This window comes from Drosophila eugracilis, unplaced genomic scaffold (assembly GCF_018153835.1).
Source record: "Drosophila eugracilis isolate 14026-0451.02 unplaced genomic scaffold, ASM1815383v1 contig_47, whole genome shotgun sequence".
Taxonomy (NCBI): domain Eukaryota; kingdom Metazoa; phylum Arthropoda; class Insecta; order Diptera; family Drosophilidae; genus Drosophila; species Drosophila eugracilis.
In genome coordinates this window covers 2,107,426-2,126,646 of record NW_024573338.1, presented here as the reverse complement: position 1 = coordinate 2,126,646, position 19,221 = coordinate 2,107,426, and the positions used below count along the sequence as shown (strand labels likewise).

At 38.6% G+C, this 19,221-nt stretch overlaps 1 protein-coding gene and 7 non-coding genes across 8 annotated transcripts; 1 reads left to right on the top strand and 7 right to left on the bottom strand.

Annotated features, from left to right (window-relative positions):
* Window positions 1–216: 216 nt before the first annotated feature.
* Window positions 217–3,534, top strand: LOC108109484 (ADP-ribosylation factor-like protein 8). The gene is made up of 4 exons (XM_017218013.2): window positions 217–473; window positions 2,044–2,198; window positions 2,266–2,427; window positions 2,498–3,534. Exons 1-4 carry the CDS (start codon window positions 351–353, stop codon window positions 2,616–2,618), a joined length of 561 nt encoding a protein of 186 aa, XP_017073502.1. The 5' UTR covers window positions 217–350; the 3' UTR covers window positions 2,619–3,534.
* Window positions 3,535–15,999: 12,465 nt separating this feature from the next.
* On the bottom strand, window positions 16,000–16,073 carry Trnan-guu. Its single transcript has one exon. It is a non-coding gene; the product is annotated as a tRNA-Asn (tRNA).
* Window positions 16,074–16,329: 256 nt separating this feature from the next.
* On the bottom strand, window positions 16,330–16,402 carry Trnar-acg. Its single transcript has one exon. It is a non-coding gene; the product is annotated as a tRNA-Arg (tRNA).
* A 167-nt stretch (window positions 16,403–16,569) lies between these two features.
* Trnar-acg lies at window positions 16,570–16,642 on the bottom strand. Its single transcript has one exon. It is a non-coding gene; the product is annotated as a tRNA-Arg (tRNA).
* A 198-nt stretch (window positions 16,643–16,840) lies between these two features.
* Window positions 16,841–16,913, bottom strand: Trnar-acg. The gene has a single exon. It is a non-coding gene; the product is annotated as a tRNA-Arg (tRNA).
* A 415-nt stretch (window positions 16,914–17,328) lies between these two features.
* Window positions 17,329–17,401, bottom strand: Trnar-acg. Its single transcript has one exon. It is a non-coding gene; the product is annotated as a tRNA-Arg (tRNA).
* A 466-nt stretch (window positions 17,402–17,867) lies between these two features.
* Trnar-acg lies at window positions 17,868–17,940 on the bottom strand. The gene has a single exon. It is a non-coding gene; the product is annotated as a tRNA-Arg (tRNA).
* A 396-nt stretch (window positions 17,941–18,336) lies between these two features.
* Trnar-acg lies at window positions 18,337–18,409 on the bottom strand. The gene has a single exon. It is a non-coding gene; the product is annotated as a tRNA-Arg (tRNA).
* Window positions 18,410–19,221: the final 812 nt, after the last annotated feature.

Below are 19,221 nucleotides of genomic sequence, written 5' to 3'. Positions count from 1 at the left end.
TATAAGTTATAAACATTTGTCCTTCCCGTTATGTATTTATGTTATTTGTTCAATATTATACTCAACGTATTATAGCAATTAAGTTGGCTGATTGACGTTTAATACATGTATTTATTTGTTATATGTACTAAAAAAAAATATAATTTGTTCTTAAAATTCCTTAGCATTCACCGCGAACCACCAATTAGTATTGGGTGAACTCTGGTGAATCAATATTTTGGTACTCCCGCGCACTTGGTCACACTGACCTGCCCAGTTGTTTTTTCACGCCAACATTTACGCTCTTTGGAAAAGGAAACCTTTTTTTGCAAATTTAACCAGATCCCGACCAGAAACACACCTGCCCCAGGATGTTGGCCCTCATCAACAGGATCCTCGAGTGGTTCAAGAGCATCTTCTGGAAAGAGGAGATGGAATTGACGCTCGTGGGGCTGCAATTCTCAGGGAAGACGACGTTCGTCAATGTTATTGCAGTGAGTATTTTGCAGTGGGTGTGTGCGAATTTGTACGGGTGTATGGGTGAGAGGAGGGTAGTTTTTTTTTTGTTGTGCAGAGGGGGAGAGGGTGCAGAGAAAGCCGGGGGATCAACTATGACTAAATGTCGGTTAAACCAACGTCCTAGTCACAAAGGAATTGATTAAGTCCATTGACTTTCCCACTTTCACCCCTTTGGCCAATGTCTTATCTTTCTATACTCGAATTTTCTTTCACTGCATTAATAATTAACGCTGTGCTAACCGTTTTATTTTAGTGGTAAAGTTTACTGTTCCTCCAGGCCTTAATCAATAAACCTATACACTTAATATACGCATGCTTTCCGCACAATGACGCCATTATCAGCGCGGCGACCCCCTGACCCCGCCTACAGAGTACCAAGCCGCCCACTTTTCTTCTGTTTTTTTGTTTTGGTCAACCATTTTTGCACGCTGATAAAGCGACGATCTGAAGTTTCTAGCTTGAAAATCGTAGATAGTTATAGAATTTCCCTATCATATTTTGGGGGGAGGTAGGTGGAGTTACTGCCTTTGTTACCGCCTGACTTATGAGTCATGTGAATTCGATTTAAATGTGTACCCGCATCCACTTGGCATTTTGTTATTTGCTCAAATGCTCCTAAATCGGTAGTTTTCCCCTCGCGCTTATCACTGTAATTAGACTCCGTCCGGGTAATCCATTGTTTATTCAGACTCATCCATTATTCTAATGCTGAGGTTGGGAATGTAAATAAACGAGCGTTTTTCGATTATTATTCACTTTCCCTCTTCATACGATTCTGTTTACAAAAGAGCTTTACATTTTCTTTGGTCAATATTAAGTTTAATAGATATTTACTTTATAGATTAAATTTAACATCCTATGGCAGCTATGGTTGTCAGTTTCTTGTCAAGATTTATTCTATATTGGGATTTGAAATAATTAGTTTTAACTTTAAACCGTTTTGACTCTAACTAAACTATTAAACTATATAAAATTAATTACCCACCTAACCAACACCAACCACCAATAATTGCTTTAAGTAATATTTGAATATTTTGGTTTTGGAATACTCTTATCCATGTATGTATTATTTTTAACTATTCTTTTTAAGGCTGCACATTGCTATGTGAATTCATTCAGTGAATGACTTTCGCTTTCTTTACTCATCTCAAAGTCCATGTTTCGACACCTTCAATTTTCCTGTTTAATAAGAGCTAAATAAAAACATTTACAAAATGTTGATAAGTTATGAGAACAAGTAACACACTTCGCCTTGCTTATAATTATAAAAACAAAAATATTAATTTATTTTTCAAATACTTTTTAGCACACATAAAAAATCTAAATGGAAATATATTAGATGCTGCCCATGTAAAATTATTGTTTTGACATGAGTCTTACAAAAACTTCCAATTGCATACTTTTGGGCATAATTTAGTTTTCTTTTAGGAAGAAATGTTATATGTATATTCTGAAAACGGTGTATCCTTAGCATTACAATGTTAAAAGTTTTTCTCCTTATTCTCAGACTTAAGTTAATATGCTATATATTCTTCTTAATTGCAGTCCGGCCAATTCGCTGAGGACATGATACCCACAGTTGGCTTTAACATGCGAAAGATCACCCGTGGCAATGTGACGATCAAGGTGTGGGATATTGGAGGCCAGCCCCGGTTCCGATCCATGTGGGAGCGATATTGTCGCGGCGTTAATGCGATTGTGTAAGCATTAATGCTAGTTAAGCAACAATTTAAAGCCAATTAACACTGTTATGTTATTAATCGACAGCTATATGGTGGATGCGGCTGATCTGGACAAATTGGAGGCCTCGAGGAACGAGCTGCACTCTCTATTGGACAAACCGCAGCTTGCAGGCATTCCAGTGCTCGTGTTGGGCAACAAACGTGATCTTCCAGGCGCCCTCGATGAACCCGGGCTCATCGACCGCATGTGAGTATCGAAACTATGGGAAAAACTATCTAGAATATATAAAATTAATGATTAAAAAATACCTTTTTAGGAATCTATCAAGCATACAGGACCGTGAAATCTGCTGTTATAGTATTTCCTGCAAGGAGAAGGACAACATTGACATAACGCTGCAGTGGTTAATTCAACATTCGAAAAGCCAAAGTCGTTAGATAACGAACACCCACACACACACACACACACACAACTCCCTACCCTCTAAACTCACACACACTTAGGCACTATATCTCACACAGAACAACTATATATACATATATACACTAATAATAATTCGCAGAGTGATGAAAAAACAATGAGCAAAGCCAGCAGTAAGCCAACTATTTGGGGTACAAGATTGAAAAACAAACAAAACTGAAAACTAAAACTAAAACTAAAACTTAAACACAGCGAGTAATGACTATGCCTTGAAAAATCTGTTTGTACGTATGGTAATTGTCTGCATGTATGTGTTGTATGTGATTTTGCAGTGCAGGGTTCGGGTGCTCGACTGTCTCGAATTTGTAGATTCACAAAGGGGAGATGCTTAAAAAAGAATTCTGTGTATGTTGTAAGTTTTGTTAGTTAATCTATGCCAAGAAGACAAACACACAAGAACAAAAACACACACACACACACCACACACGCTCGTGTGTTTTAGTATTTCATACTGGCTTTAATGGACCATTTAACCCCTACAAAGTGTATATGTATGTCGCCTCTACAATTTCGTTGGCCGTCTCCACGTTTAGTTAGTCTTATGTTTAGTGTTTATTGGTGTGATTATATAAATATTATTTTTTTATAATTTTTGTATACAATATATAATTTACATTTCGCTTATATATGCTTCTCTCTATGCAAAATATTTATTTTTGTCTAAAACTTTTGCTTAGCGAAAACTGGAGAACTAAAAAGCAAAGGAAAAGCATAAAATATGAAGACGTTTTAAACTATAAATATATATATTTAAACAATATGAATGTAATAAGCAAGCGAAAGCCATAGTTAATGAAATTCCATGATTGATTGTAAAATATGCAAAACAAAAAAAAAAAAAAAAAAAAACGATAAAGAGAAAAAGAAAACAAATTGTTGAGTTTTTCTAGCTGCAGCCAAAAAACTAAAAAAACGCTGAACCCAAATTGAGATCCTTAAGCCTTGTCACGCTTTTCCTATACTCATTAACATTCACCTAGTTAATTATGATAATTTATATATATAAATATATGAAACAGCAATGCAAATTATAAACTACAATAACCAAAAATCGAGAATTCGAAAAACTGAAAACGAGCAAGGCATACAAACAGAAACAAACAAACAAACAGCGAGAAAACGAAACATAAATGAAAAACCAATAAAGACAAATTATAAAAACATTACAAAAACCCAAAGTGAGTCTCATAAATTACAGAAAAGCGATTGCCGAGCATCAAATATTCCAAACACTTGTTCAAATGTAATTTATAGAGGCAGAGGCAAGAGGCACCAGTGGCTGGCCACCCAAATGCAGACGTTGCAGGTTAACAATTGATAGATGCAGACAGCCCTATGAACGCATAAATATCGGCAATGGCCCCTGGCTAATTAGGAATTCTGTGTGCAGAATCAAGGCATTGCTACCGTAGGATGGCCATGGTGGGGAGGATGGCAGGGTCTCCGTCTTCCAGGAATACGTGTCAAGCACGAGCCGTGGTGAGTGCGCTGGTGAGTGAGTCATGATCAAATATTCTCATGCCCCATGTGTGGAGCTTCCTGCTTCCTTTGGAAAACCAAACGCTGCAATCTTCCTGCCTCACACGTTCGTTGCCTGAGTCTTTCGTTTTCTTTTGGTTTTCTTTTCTTTTTTTGTCGCTCGCCTCATATTTCAAATTGCGTTAATTACACTTTTAAATGCGGGGTATTAACAGTGCCAGCGATAAGCATCTCTCTTCGCGGCCATTTGCCACAAGCCAAACATTCGGCCATAACTCGAGGCGAATCTCCGAAAAAAAAATACGGCTAACGACGTGCTCGTAAATTTTCATACCAAAACTATAAACAAACCAAAAACAAGTTGAAAACATTTACGAACATTACGCATATGCCCTCTGCTTAGATGTCGTACAAAAATCGTAAAGACAAGTAGACAGTGTGGTTCATAGCTTTAAAACATATACCTAAGTGATGGAAAATTTGTCTAATGCCTGTCATTAACTCTACGGATTAATTAACTGATTTGCTGACTGGTTTTTAATCGCAAGTTTATCTTTATCTGATTTAAAGTTGTCAGCGATAGCAAATCGAATTGAATTTTTACTTGGTAATTTATCAATATTTCTTAATGAGTAAAAAATGAATAATAAGTTTGATTTTTTACTCTATTTTAGCATCACGAGCCCCACTGTATTTTTTGATGTGTTGAAAATAAAAATGATATTCTTGCTGCTGCCACACAAAGGCAGACGGTGCTTAGTTCTTTCTGCTTAATTTTCAGCGATTTGTGCGACTTGTGCTGATTATATAATGACAAATAAAACATGCCCAAACAACATTTAAATTTGTTGTAGCTGTTTTTTATATTTTCTGCGAGCCAGATCCATTCATTTGTATGCGCCACCGTTGCCATCATCGTGACTCCTTTGATGAAAAGCCGTCAGCAAATGCAAAAGAAAAAACTTAATGATGAAAATAAAAGCAACAAAAATTGAGAAAAGAATGAGCAAATCACATTAACAGCAAAAACTAGGCGGGGTGTTGACTATCAATTTACGCAGAAATACTTAATTTATATCTAGAAGATAAGTTATTAATTTGTGAATTACAATCTCATGGGATTTCTTGGAGATTTAGGACTTCGGCATGTTAGATGGAAAGATAGTTTTGGTTATAAGAATATTTATTTAATTATTTACCATTAAGAAGATACTCCAAGATGTTTGTGAAAGAGAGAGATCCCGAGATCCCCCCCTTTAACAAATTTTTTATTTTTCCCAACCTCCTCCGCCCTTCGCCCACTTTCTAACCAAATTGTTCTTAAACATATTTTAATTGAAGGCCCCCACAATGGTTGCTGCACGAGGCCACCAAAAGTGTGTCTGGCCCGAACATGCTGTGCCACCTGAAAAGTTCCTGGAACTGTGTGGCAAACGGACCCCTGCCCAGAAACAATAACCTCGAAGCTCTGGCATAAAGTTCAGACCTTAACAAGATGGAACAAAAGGCTGTCTGGCTGGTTGGTTGGATGCTCTACCGCGTACTCGCCAGACTCGTGGGCAACAGTTTTCATGTTTGGCTCTTATTTTGGTTTATTTTCTTTGGCCGAGACTGTCAGTAGCAGGATGCCAAGATTCGGATCCAGTTGGGGGCCCAAGAGAAGAAGAAGGCCAAGAGACGCGACGACAACTTGGCTGACAACAGGGCGAATGCAAATAAGTCTCTCAGCTTATTTCTGTTGAATTTGCTAAAACTCCTGGACTACGGCTGATTTCCACCTTCTTGCCTTGATTTATCTGGCATTTTATTGGCCAGCGCCATTTGCTTTCAACGACCATGGCCTAGACCATAATTTACGCATCTTTCCGTCGATGTTCTTCCCACGGCCTAATAAAGTTCTTCTCTTTCAGGTGTGAACCCAAGTCCACTTGCATATCCGAGAGGCAGCTTAATTGATGACAACATCTTGGAATTTTCGTTGGTATTCCAAAGCGAAGTTGTCGCCATGGTTCTTCGATTGACTTTGCCTTTTTGCTTTTTCCTTTTTGCATTTTGGGGGCCCAGCTGTTAAGGCCAACGTCGCTGTGGCTTGCCTTAGCTGGGCCAGGCTTGGGTTGGCTTGACTTGGCCAACTGAAATCAGTTAAATAATGAAACATTTGCACGATACTGGCGAATCGGAATCGGAATCGTATCGCTGGCCAACTTGAGCCTGGCCAAGGATAGTGGTTTTGGATAGTGGTAGGGAATGGCAAACAGAAAACGGCTAAAACTGCCAGCACAACGGCAGCAAAAGCTGCAAAAGCAGCCAACAATCAGCACAATCCGCAGTTGTATGGTGCTACATATCGTACAAGATTTCCGGGAATTGAAAACTGCTAAAAATCGTGTTTGATTTTATACGTTGTTGTTGCTGTGGTTGTCCGCTCCTTATGCATGCAATTTCAGGGGATTTCTCTTAGGTGGAGAAAGGAGGAGGATCGGGAGGACCTGCAGCATCTACGATACGCGTTCGTGGTTCAACATGCAATCGCAACAAACGAAAGCAGCTTGTTAACTAATTAAAACCAAAATATATGCAAATCAAAGGCCCCAAAAAGAATCCAAAAGGAGTCCTCTCGTCCTCTGGATTCTTTGGTCTTCTTTGGTTTCTTTTTCTTTTCACGGGAGAGCTGAGCTACTGTTTTGCGTTGGAGTTGGACGATCTTTTTTTTTTGGGGGCAATTAAGCGAGGCATGGAAAGAACGGCTGCCATAATGCTGCAAAATCGAGAACTAAATAGCACAAAGAGCATTGTGCAAAAATTAATTGCAACATTTTGAGCAGGGACCACCACCGCCAGTTAGTTTGCTGGGCTCCTGCTCCAAATGCAATCAATTCAGTATGGATTTCTGGCGAAGCAATCGATGCGGATTTACGAGTCGCCTGCATTTTGCCTTTTCGAGCCAGCCATTTGGCCCATTGTCGAGTGTCCCCCAGAGGGCTCCAAGATGATCCTGCACGGTGAGAAAAGTCACTGAGTTTCAACATGTATTTGGTGATAAAAGTCATTTTATAATGTTAGGAAGAAGTTGGTTTTTTGCGTGTTTAAAACTGAGCTAAGATTTGAAATCCTATAAGAACTAATAGATAATCCTCTGAACGTTTTATTCTCAGTGCATGACATGGTGGTGGGTGAGCTGCTCCATCCGCCGTCGTGGTCTTGTGTCTTCTGCTTAGGTGCGGACATATGTAAAACAAGCCATGAAACAACTGGCTGGGAGCAGGACTCTCCTCATTCGCATTCGCATTCTCATTCGGATTGAGATTCAGTTTCGGAAGTGAAATTTATTTTGCATACGACCATTCGCCCCACCGAGAAGCCATTGTCTTTTGTTTTCTGGCAATACACTCTTGGCTACTTGGGAGAATGGAGCACTCTGTGGGGTCACCGTCAGGCAAGTGCTCCTGGGAAACTTTTAGCTCGGCGCATATATCAGGAATGGGTTAAGGAAGGAGCCAGCCAGGCAGCCAGCTAGCAAGGAGCAGCCGTTTCGATTGTCACTGGGAAATTATCCAATTTTGTGGTTTGCATTCAAATTGACCAGCGGCGGCTGTCAATTTACCAAAGACCAATGAGGAAAGGTTGCGGGGTATGAGGACAGCGAAGAGGACTCGGACGAGTAGCTGTCATGTTGATGAATGCAATTGGCAATTGCCCCTGGAGCACTGGTGGTCCCAGTTCGTTTCGGTTTTAGTTCGGTTTTAACTCGGCTCCCGGGGGGTTCAGCCCGAAATCATAATCGCGATCTTACCGCGATCCCGATTTCGAACCCTTTTATTGCCTGCTTCCGGATATCCAAGACCATAAAATGCATGGCCAACGCCGTTTATTAATTGCATCAAGATCAACTTCCAAACGCCGCCAGCTTTAAAGTCAGGTATATATATATATATATATATATAAAACATAAACAAAAAGCTAAAACGAATATAAAATTGTGATAAGAAATTTCACTAATGAGTATTTACCTTTTGGGTATGGAATGGAGAGTGCGGCTTTGGCCAAGGCTTATTTGGGGTAGGGTTATAACTTATAAGCGCACGTTAACGTTAACGGGGCGTATGCTTAATGCTAGATTAGTATCGCGAATTTCATGTGCGCTGAACTTAACGGCTGATCGCTCATAAAATTAATCAAGCTGCTTTAGGCTACTTTAATGTTTTCAGCATTTTACATTCTCCGCACTCTAACATTGAAGGGGTATTTATGAATTAAAGTTTGGCTTAAATTTGGAATTTATGGGAGTAGTAGTATAATATTAATATAATTTATTGGTGAATAAAATATTTCTATAAAATAATCTTGGAAATGATGAAGATTATAGGTCCGAGACTAATAAGCCTTAAATATTTTGAAGTTACTAAGAAAGCTATTTAAAAATATTTACAATCTTAGCTGTGCCTAAAAATGAGAGAGAGATCTTTGTTAATGTTAATAGGAAAATCTTTAAATTTGTAAGATGAGAGACTATATTACCAATAAATTAAGTTACCATCACATAGTTAGCATAATATTTAACCTTTTATTATAGAATCCTTAACTTCCACCAAAGACAGAGCAACCAGTTTTCGTTCTCTTGCGATTATCTTTGACTTGTTTCAAAATGTTGTTAATATTTTCACATACTTTGGTGGGATTTCCTTTCCCTTTGCTGGCTGGCTGGCGGTTAACAAATTGCTTTCGTTATCGCCGATTTCGATGCAGAGCGAGTTGAATGCACTTTCCTCGAACTGAGCTCTGGGTCTTCGCATCGAACTCCTTCGAGGGGACTCACGTACGAGGACTGCTCGATCGGGTGGTCGACCCAGCCATTTGTTACATTATAAAATATAATAAATTTCAAATAGCAAACGAAGGAGCTGCTAGATAAATAATGCATTTGGTCATAAATATCCAGCTGCTGCTGCCGCCTGATTGACGCGCCTGACGTTTGTCATGGGCCGGCAAATTTGCATTGGGTTCATTGGAAAATGTCAACTTTAATTGAATTTGCACTGACGAAAGGCTGCGATTTATGTCTCCCCGTCGTTTCGTAATAAACATGTCAGTCGAAGTTTTCGATCTTTTCTTGCCCCCAACTCCCCAGCCAACTCTAGATTCAGATTCCGTACTTTGTCTTTGGGCCAACTAATTTGAGCTAGCCAGAGCTGGGAACAGTTTTTCCAAACCAAAAACGAAAAAATAAGAAAAAAAACAGGATGGTCTGAGAAACCTGCTTGGAGTGGAGGCTGCGAAGGCTGCTACTCTGGTGCAACTGGAATCCGGAATCGCCTGCCCCTTGCACCAATCCCAGACGCTAGCTTAATGCCATAATTTATGCGCACAACTCGCTTTCGGTGCGGCAACTCTGGCTCCGCCTTTTGGCCAATCAGCGGGCGAGTCTCTGGCCATGTCTAGGGCTGGCTCAAAACATCCGCTCGCCTGCGGAGCATCCGCCATCTGTATCTAAGGAAATATGCAATCGGTTTGCTGAAAATTTTTAAGATTTCCTTGTTGAGGTGTTAAAATATTAGATAGTATGAGGTGGGAAAACTTGGTGGGGAAATGTTAGTCTTAACTTAAAAAAATGTCATAAAAGTGTTTACATGTTAGTTAATCTTTAAATTTGCTTTAAATATGATAAAAAAAATTTCAAATATTTGGTGAATAGAATCAAAATCCATAAAATATTTGTTTGCATATCTCAGAATTCAAAATGAAGACATGATTTCATAAAATAGTTTGTAAAAAATATTCAAAGATGATAATTTCGCACACTACTTTCTAATTTTATGACTTGTAATATTCTACCACATTTCCAAGATACCTTCATACCTAGCCCTGTCAATTTAGAAAATAAAAAACTAATTGCTTCTTAAACTACTATATTCAATGTCTCTCCCGGGCCACGTTTTCTAAATTTATTCCCTACATAAACACACAATTAAAATCCACCTCGAAGGCAGCCTGCAGCTCCCCCGTTGCAAGATGTTTGACCTCAGCGGAAACATGAATTACACATTTCTTTGATGCCACAAAATTCGTCTCGTAGGGAAAATTGCACCTGCGTCTGCCTGGATAACCTGTGGCCAGGATGAAGCACTAAAAATGCAGCGCGTGCCGAGTATTCCCCAAAAACCGCCAAAAAAAGAAAGAAGACAGACAGACAGAAGACGCAGGAAACATTAAAAACTGAAAGTGCAAGGTGCAAGGCTCAAATGTGAGAATAGCCCTGGGAATGGGAAACCCATTTGACATGGGTTAATTGAATTAAGCCCAGCCATTGATCTACAAAACGACTAAGCCGAAAGGCAAGCCCTAAATACAAACCCTCGAAAAAGAAAAACTAGAAAAAGAGGATCTGAAAAATCCACAATCCTAGGCGGATTAAATGCATTTCTCGTTTTGCGCTTGAGTGGCAGAAACCGCAACACATTTTGAAATTTGTACAGAGATTTAATGCCCCAGTGGGCACACTTCTATATAATACACATTCGGTTGCAACCCGAAGTGGTAGGAATTGATCTAATCTGATCTCGTCTGAGCGATTGCTTTGTCAATTGCCAATTGATCTTTTGGGCAATTGATCCGCTTTCGATTTCATTTCTCTAGGGGGTTTATATATTTTTTTTAGGTGCGTGCTATGACTCCCAGAAAGCAGTTAAAAAGATATATATTATAAACAAATGTGTGTGTGTTCGTACTCATCAATAAATTTGCACAAATATTGCACAATTATTCACGTCGATTGCCATCTAAATGTGGTTTTAATTGTTGGCATTAATTAGTGGACGATCGGAATAGAGATGAGTGTTTGCCATGCGATAACCACTTGACTTACATTACTACATACACACATGCACACCCATACACACACACTCTTAATTATGGCTTAAACCCGGTTTAGTCATAAACAACATTCGCCACAACCAAAATTGATTCTTTGCCGTTGTCAAAGTTTATGGACGTGGACATAAAAAATCGAATCAAATCAGCTCAAATATATATTGGCGAGGGCTTAGCCACAGGAATCCTCTGAGCCAGGGCACGTGTAAATAAATTGCTTTCCAATGGGTTAACAGCAAGTCGAACCCTTCCACTTGACCTGACCGCTGGCCTTTATCAGTGACCAGCCCGGCAGCAGCGAAAGGGTTGCGTCTAATCCTTGGCAATAAAATACAATTTTGTCCAGGCGCAGAGTGCATAGCAAATACGGTTGGTATTCGATAAAGTAAATATATAAAACTTACTGGTAAACGCAAAAATATATTATATTATGAAGGATTTTCTAGTAAAAATCCAGCAAAAGTTTACATTTTTTGAAAGGTTTTCCTATTTCTTTTGATTTTTTTCCGTGTGTGTATTGGCGTTAGATCGGTAGATCTAAGTTTATAATGAAGTGACCTCATGATACAAATTGTTTGATGTCATAATGATTAATAAGAAAGTACATTAAAGTGGTGACTCTTTGCCAAAAAAAATAATTATTATGGAATACGTAACTACTCCTGCCTATAGTGTTACTTTTAAAAACAAAAATTTAATTTATTTTGAAGAATAATTTCTTCCTAGTAACAATAATTTAATCTTTGATAGAGTTTCTCTGATTTCTTTAAGTTTTCTTTAACTAACTCCTTTGGCCATCCTATCTATCAAAGCCCTACTGTATATATCTTCCTCAAAGTGTGCCGTGGTCTTTGGGATATATCTTTTCTTCTGCTATTGCTCAGCTCTTGTTGTTGTTGCGTAAATAAGAATTGAACTGTGAAGAAGCGATGCGAATGACGTTTACTTTTTATGTTTGTTTATCGCTGAAACCGAAAGCTGGACACTCGCCTGGACACTCTCCAACCCACAAAAGACCGCCCACATCTTGCCCATCAATTCGAAGGATTTTGTTGTTTTTTTGTGGATTTATGTTGCTGGGACTTTTGGCAATTGGATTTTTTACTCAGCCATTCAGCTGTGTAATTGAGTTAGCCAAGAGAGATCAGAAAACGGCCTGGGGAACAAACTATAAACTTGAAAAACCATAAACCTGAGTTCTAGTATGCCAAAGTCTATATACTCGTACATACATATAATGACGGCCATCGCGTGTGTTACTGTGGAGGTGGGCCTATAGAAGTCCAAATGTGAGAGGGGTACTCAGTGCTTTTATGGCTTATTACTGGCCTAATTGAGGCCATTGTCATTCTGGGCTCTTTTTGCAGATCTTGCTGCAACTCGCATGTCGCCTGCGACGCAAAACTTTGGGTTTCAGGTTTCAGGTTCACTCGCCCACTTAATTGACATGTGCGGAGTTTGTGTGTTTGCCGAATGACAGCTTTTTGGGTGCTGAAACTCAGAAAAACTACAAAAAAAAAAACTGAAATGCCCGAGTTGCACGTGAGGCGACAATTATGCAGTTCCATTTGCCTGCAACATGTTGCCAAGTCTTCGGATGTTGCTGGGGGTCTGTGGGAGAGATGCCTCGACCGGGAATTACATGTATTTTAGATGTTAGGTGTGATTAAGTAACATGCTAATACTTGTTATTAATACCTTACGGGGTTTGGGTTATGAGGAAAAAAGGCCGGTTTCTCCAACATTTCGCCAAGAGCTAACAAGCCAAGATCTTTGATCTAAATCACATTAACTAGAGGGAAGATAGAACAGATTAAACATGGGATGGAAGAACAGGATTTTCACATATTATATATAATGTTGATATAATTTATCACTTTATTATTTTTAATACTGCCATTTTGGGGTAAATAATTAATTAATTTTCTATGAAACAAACCATCGGAATGCAATAGCAAGCTGCTAAACATATTTCTAATGTGGTCAAGGTCTTTTGGGTCATAATAAAGGGACTCTTTTAACCATTTCTCCCCATTAGATGTGCGTACTGTAAATGGTTCTCCTCGTAACTGGACGCAAAGTGGCATAATTACATGTTTCGATGACAAATGTCCAACCTCTAGCCGCTGGCCGGATCCAGAAAGGGGGAACCTTCTTCATTAGGGATGACAGGGGAAGTCCCAAACTAAAGGAATGCTGCACGAATGCGCGCGATTAACTAGCCAAAGGAATGACCAAAAAAAGAACGAAAAAAACGACATAAAATAAAGAACGCAGTAGGAAACGTTGCAGTCCCGGTTTCCTACCACAATTGCATTTTTGGTTACATTTCGCTCACGTTTCGGCTGCAATTAAAAAACGAACGAAAGGGAACCAAAAAAGTAGAAAAAACAAGAGGAAACGCAATAGTCGAGTGCCGCGACTATAAGATACCCGTTACTGTTTTACACAATTTTAAAATATTAATTTTGCTAGTGGAAATTCACAAGGCGCCACCTATTGTCAGAGAAAGTATGTTGAGTATGCTTATAGTGACGTCACTGCCCATGTGAGGCCTTATAACTTAATTTCTTTATAAATAGCGAAATAATGTTCCGATTTGAAAAATCTTTGTAAATCGATAGATATTAACAGAAATAAGTTACACAAGGTCAAACGAAGGCATTCATAATAATATTATAGACTCCACAGTTTTCCGCGGTTTGTGGGCGTTAGAGTGGGCGTGGCCAGATGCAACTTCGTGGCAAGTTCCAGAGGCATCTCCTAAATACGTGTTCCTAAGCAAAATTGTGTAGCTTTTATAGTTTTCGAGATATTTGCATTTTTGGTTTTTCGGGTTTTGTGGGCGTTAGAGTGGGCGTGGCGTGATCGGAAAAAAACAATTCCCATTGGGAGCATCATAGAAACCTACATGCTGGATCCGAACTTTCTATCTCTTATAGTTACCGAGATATCAGCTTTTCTAGAAAATCCGAAAACCGTCTTTTGAGCCTTGTGGGCGTATGGGTGGGTGTGGCCAGATAGTAGCAGCACTATAAGATGCGCTGTCATCTAAAGATTATACTCTCTGAATTTCAACTTTCTATCTGCAATAGTTCCTGAGATTTCAGCAATTTTAGTTTTTTGCGATTTGTGGGCGTTAGAGTGGGCTTGGCAGGATGCTGTAATAAACTTGCGCTGTCCCGGGACCTCAAGAATCTTCATACTTAATCTCAGCTTTGTATCTGCTATAGTTCCTGAGATCTCAGCGTTCATACGGACGGACGGACGGACGGACGGACGGACGGACGGACGGACGGACGGACGGACGGACAGACGGACATGGCTCAATCGACTTCGCTATTGATCCTGATCAAGAATATATATACTTTATAGGGTCGCAAAAGCTTCCTTCTATCTGTTACATACTTTTCAACGAATCTAGTATACCCTTTTACTCTACGAGTAACGGGTATAAAAACAACACCAAGAGGGGGCGGAATGATGGAGGGGGAGTGCCAGTGCCGCGCTTAGCCAACTATGAAGATTTAGATAAGCGTCTCATTTTCCTAGCAGCTTGCCCAGGGTCCAGTTCTCTGGTCACTTCTCGTTTTTGGCCTCTCCGCGTTTTCCATTTCATTTCATTTTCATTTTCGTGTGGCACAGGGGCGTGTTTCCACACACAAACTCACCAAAAATTGTCGCCTAAAGTGGGTTCCATGGAGGAGGGTGGGCGGTTGTCCAGAGACCTTGAGTGTCCTATACTTGCATTTAAATTACATGGGAATACAGTAGAACTTTTATATCGGAAACCGAAGTATGTAAGTGGATATATCTTTATAGTTCCCAATTTTTCACAATAATAAGGGATTGTAGCAGAAACCATACACAGATTGCCGTTTTATTATAACGAGTTCTTACTGTACCCCTGAAACTGCAGTCATATTTCGTGAACGTTCTTTTTTTGGGTAACTGCTATATTTACAAGGGTGTAAAAAACGAACTCCCTCCAACTGTTTATGTGCGACCCAAATTCATAATGAAATTTTAAATGTTTGCCAGTATGTAGCAGTGTCTCTTTTACAGTTTTTTAATTAAAGATACGAGCTTGTGGGGTGAGACATATAAAATAGAGATAGAGAACAGGGTGCCCTTAACAAATTGCTCGAACTGTGCACCGACCAATCAAAACTGATCCGCTTTCTTGGTCGTGGTCGTTTGTAATGATTGCAAACACAATCGGACCATGTTGATCTCGCCTGCCTGCGGTTCGCTCCCTTGGCAAAGAAAGAAAATGCTTTTCCACAGAATTTCCCTTAGTTGCCCTCAGATCATGACTCCGGGGGCCGGCGGACGGCTTACTGAGGACTGCGAAAAAGTGCATAGAATTTCAACCATAATCGCGGCGAGCGGCTAACAAACCAGCAAACAAGGCGAAAACAACACAAGTAACAACAAACGGCACAAGCAAACAAAGAGCGGCAAAAGGTATCATCATAATCATAATGCGCATAAGCCGCCATCCAAAAATGGGGCGGGGGGAATAAAGGGAATTCATTCCAGTGAATTCGCAATTCTGCGAAATCAAATTGCACAAATATTTCTCTTATGCAATGCAATGTGCCAGGGGGATACAGCTGGTTGGTAGCGGTCGGCAGAGGGAGGGGCAGAATAGCTAGCCAAGAGATCCCCCAGCTGGATCACTAACTAAGTAACTAAGCCTCAGACTCAGACTTGGCTTATAAGCCCACTGCAGTGTGGCCATTGTTAGACGCAGTTGCAGACTCACAGACACCAAAGCCACAGATCTTGAGCATCAGCAACATTGGGGTTTACACGGTGCTGTATTTACAGGTATTTAAGTTTAAAATGGGTTAAGCTTTTAAGTTTTTTTTAGAATTGCCTATTCAAAGCTTTTAGATTATTAGATTATTAAATTAGAAAACATTTTCAAATCAAGAATCAATATAAAAAAATGTTTAAAAAAGTAAAAAAAAAAAAAAGTACTCAATTCGCCCCCGGGTGGACTCGAACCACCAACCTTTCGGTTAACAGCCGAACGCGCTAACCAATTGCGCCACGGAGGCGTTGACCACGAAGTGACAAAACAACTATTTGAAGACAAGAGGCGATAATCAGCAAGACAATTTAAAATTTTATATAGCTATAAATAAACTAAAAATGAATAAAATAAGGTTATGATAGTGGAATTTTACCTCATCATGTATGTATAATCTTAACTACGTATTTTTATAAGAGATAATGGAAAATAAGAATTAAGAAATTAAATTTCTGCATAAAAAAAACTACTATTTAAAAATAAAAATACCAAAAATTTTTTTCCGATCCTGCCAGGAGTCGAACCTGGAATCTTCTGATCCGTAGTCAGACGCGTTATCCATTGCGCCACAGGACCGATAATAAATGGTGCGCCCAATAACTATGGTTAATTAGGTATCATCAGATGATTTTAAAATATCATAAGTTGATTTATTTCATAAAATATTTGGTCTGTTTTAAAAAAAATTTTTAGCTGATAAGTTTTATGTCATTTGATTTTAAAATTAAAAAAGTATGTTACTCCGATCCTGCCAGGAGTCGAACCTGGAATCTTCTGATCCGTAGTCAGACGCGTTATCCATTGCGCCACAGGACCGATACTTTGTCACGCACTCAAAAACTATTGTTAATTAGGTATAATCAGATGGAAGAAAATAGTAAAAAGATTTTAACATATCATAAATATTAATTTGATTTATTTTATAAATATTTGGCCTGCTTTGAAAAATATTTATTAACGAATTGTTTTATGGCATTTAAAGACTGATTTATATATTAAAAAAGTATTTATCTTCGATCCTGCCAGGAGTCGAACCTGGAATCTTCTGATCCGTAGTCAGACGCGTTATCCATTGCGCCACAGGACCGCTGGAATACCACGGGTTGGTTAATTTTTAATTTTTGATAAATATCTTTCGAACTCTTACCCTATTTTTATACTTAGCTATCCCAACTTATTTGGTAAACTATTACTAAAGGAAATTATCATAAAACTATTATAATTAAGATCAGTTATTTCCACGTCCTCTTCCCAGACAGGATCGGAGTGCAGACCCTCTGCTAGGAATCAAACTCTGGAATTATCTCAATCCGTAGTCAAAACTGTTATCCATTACCACTTGTGAAACCGGAAAATTTAAATAATACATACAAAATAAATACAACAAAAACCCAAAATAAATTTTTACGAATTTATAAAACTTTGCAGAGTAAATAAAAGTTACTCAAATTTAAAGATGGAACTTTAATTAAAAAAAAAATATTTAAAAAAAAATGTGTCTCCGATCCTGCCAGGAGTCGAACCTGGAATCTTCTGATCCGTAGTCAGACGCGTTATCCATTGCGCCACAGGACCGATGGAAACACACGGGCCAGGTGATTTTTAATTTTTACTAGATAAAATCAGAACTTTTACCTTATTTTAAGACTTTTCTGCTAGTAATTTGAAAAACTAACGAAATTATTATTTCTTTTATATTAAATAATAAATGTTTATAAATAAAAAATAGGGGCTTAATAAAAGATGGGCCCGACTAGGAGATCTGGTATTCTCAATGCTCAACTCCTTTCCGGCTTGGAAGAATTGAACTTGGAATTATCTAAGCCCGTAATCAGACCAAGCGTTCATTCCAACCTCCTTTGTGGGAGTGTTAGGAAAATACCTAACTGATAAATAAAATAAAAAAAATTAATTTAAACGAAATTTTTAAAATTTTGGGGTGTTTTAAAACTTACTATACCTATATAATAAAAATGTTTAGTCTTTTTAGCTTTATATAAAGCTTAAAATTAAAAAAAATATTTAAAAAATAATTATACTTCGATCCTGCCAGGAGTCGAACCTGGAATCTTCTGATCCGTAGTCAGACGCGTTATCCATTGCGCCACAGGACCGGTGAAAGCACACGGGCCAGGTAATTTTTAATTTTGACTAGATAAATTCAGAACTTTTACCTTATTTTAAGACTTCTCTGCTACTAATTTGAAAAACTAATGAAATGATCATTCTTTTTATATTTAAAAAATATATGTTATGGTTGAAGAAATTAAACTGGGAATTATATAAGCCCCGTAATCAGATCATGCGTTCATTCTAACCTCTGGTAACTCGGGGTGTTAAAGAAATACCTAATATTTAATAAATTAACAAACAAAACATGAACGAATTTTTTTTAACTTTGGGGTGTATAATACATTTTAGTTTTAACCAGAGGCTATATAATAAATCTGTATAGTCTTTTTTTAGCAAAGCTTACAAACTAAAAAAGAATTTCAAAAAAAATATTACTTCGATCCTGCCAGGAGTCGAACCTGGAATCTTCTGATCCGTAGTCAGACGCGTTATCCATTGCGCCACAGGACCGATGAACTTACATGAACAAAGCTCCAAGATCTGGCCAAAAAACTAGTTTCTATTAATAGACTCGAAATATTCATGGTTCTTCAGATCGTCTTTTTTGGGCACTTTGCATCTCATTATGTTAATTACTGTAAATAATTTCTTGATAGACAGCTGAGAGATTGAATTTCGGTAATCGTATAAAACCATTATTGAAATTAGTTTGGGGATCCACTGAGCAAACGTCATAAGTTATTTATTGAATTGTTTCCGTTTTGAGGCTGAATTATGCGTTGATCTGGTTATTGAATGAAATCGTTTTGATTCAGAGATCAGATTACAAAAGGTGATCAGATGAGTAAATTATATCTTTTCAGTGTTAAATGGAAATTTTATTGCATTTAAATCTTTCTAAAATGTGAAACATAAAATTATCAACAGTGTCTAAAAATTTCAAATTTTAAAAGGGCCAAAGTTTCTTTAGTTTTTAAAAAGATTTTTTAGCAGTTTCAGGTCTTGATCTAGTAGTAGACATCGCAATCTTTGCGGTTCGTGTAAACCTGTGGAGCGTCTTTCAGTCTCCCGTGAACGTGATAAGCCCAAATCAACCGCATCATCATCATCTTCGTAGTCGTCGTGGTGGCTGGTGTTGGAGTTGCCTTTGCCGATGCTGAAGTTGCAGTTGCCCCCATCCCGGGAACGAGTAAGCCAGGCCAATCGGCATTGCAGGCCATGGAATTACAGCATCTCTAATCTCTCGACAATTGTGGGCGCGCACACCGAGAAATCATGCGAAAAGGAAATGGAATCGCGAAATGCAACTGCAACGAAGGAGG

Excerpts from the sequence above, each read along its gene's own strand:
- LOC108109484 (XM_017218013.2), top strand. The coding sequence starts at position 351 with ATGTTGGCCCTCATCAACAGGATCCTCGAGTGGTTCAAGAGCATCTTC. Across the intron at positions 474-2,043 it reads CGTTCGTCAATGTTATTGCA|TCCGGCCAATTCGCTGAGGA; the intron begins GTGAGTATTTTG and ends TCTTAATTGCAG. Across the intron at positions 2,199-2,265 it reads CGCGGCGTTAATGCGATTGT|CTATATGGTGGATGCGGCTG; the intron begins GTAAGCATTAAT and ends ATTAATCGACAG.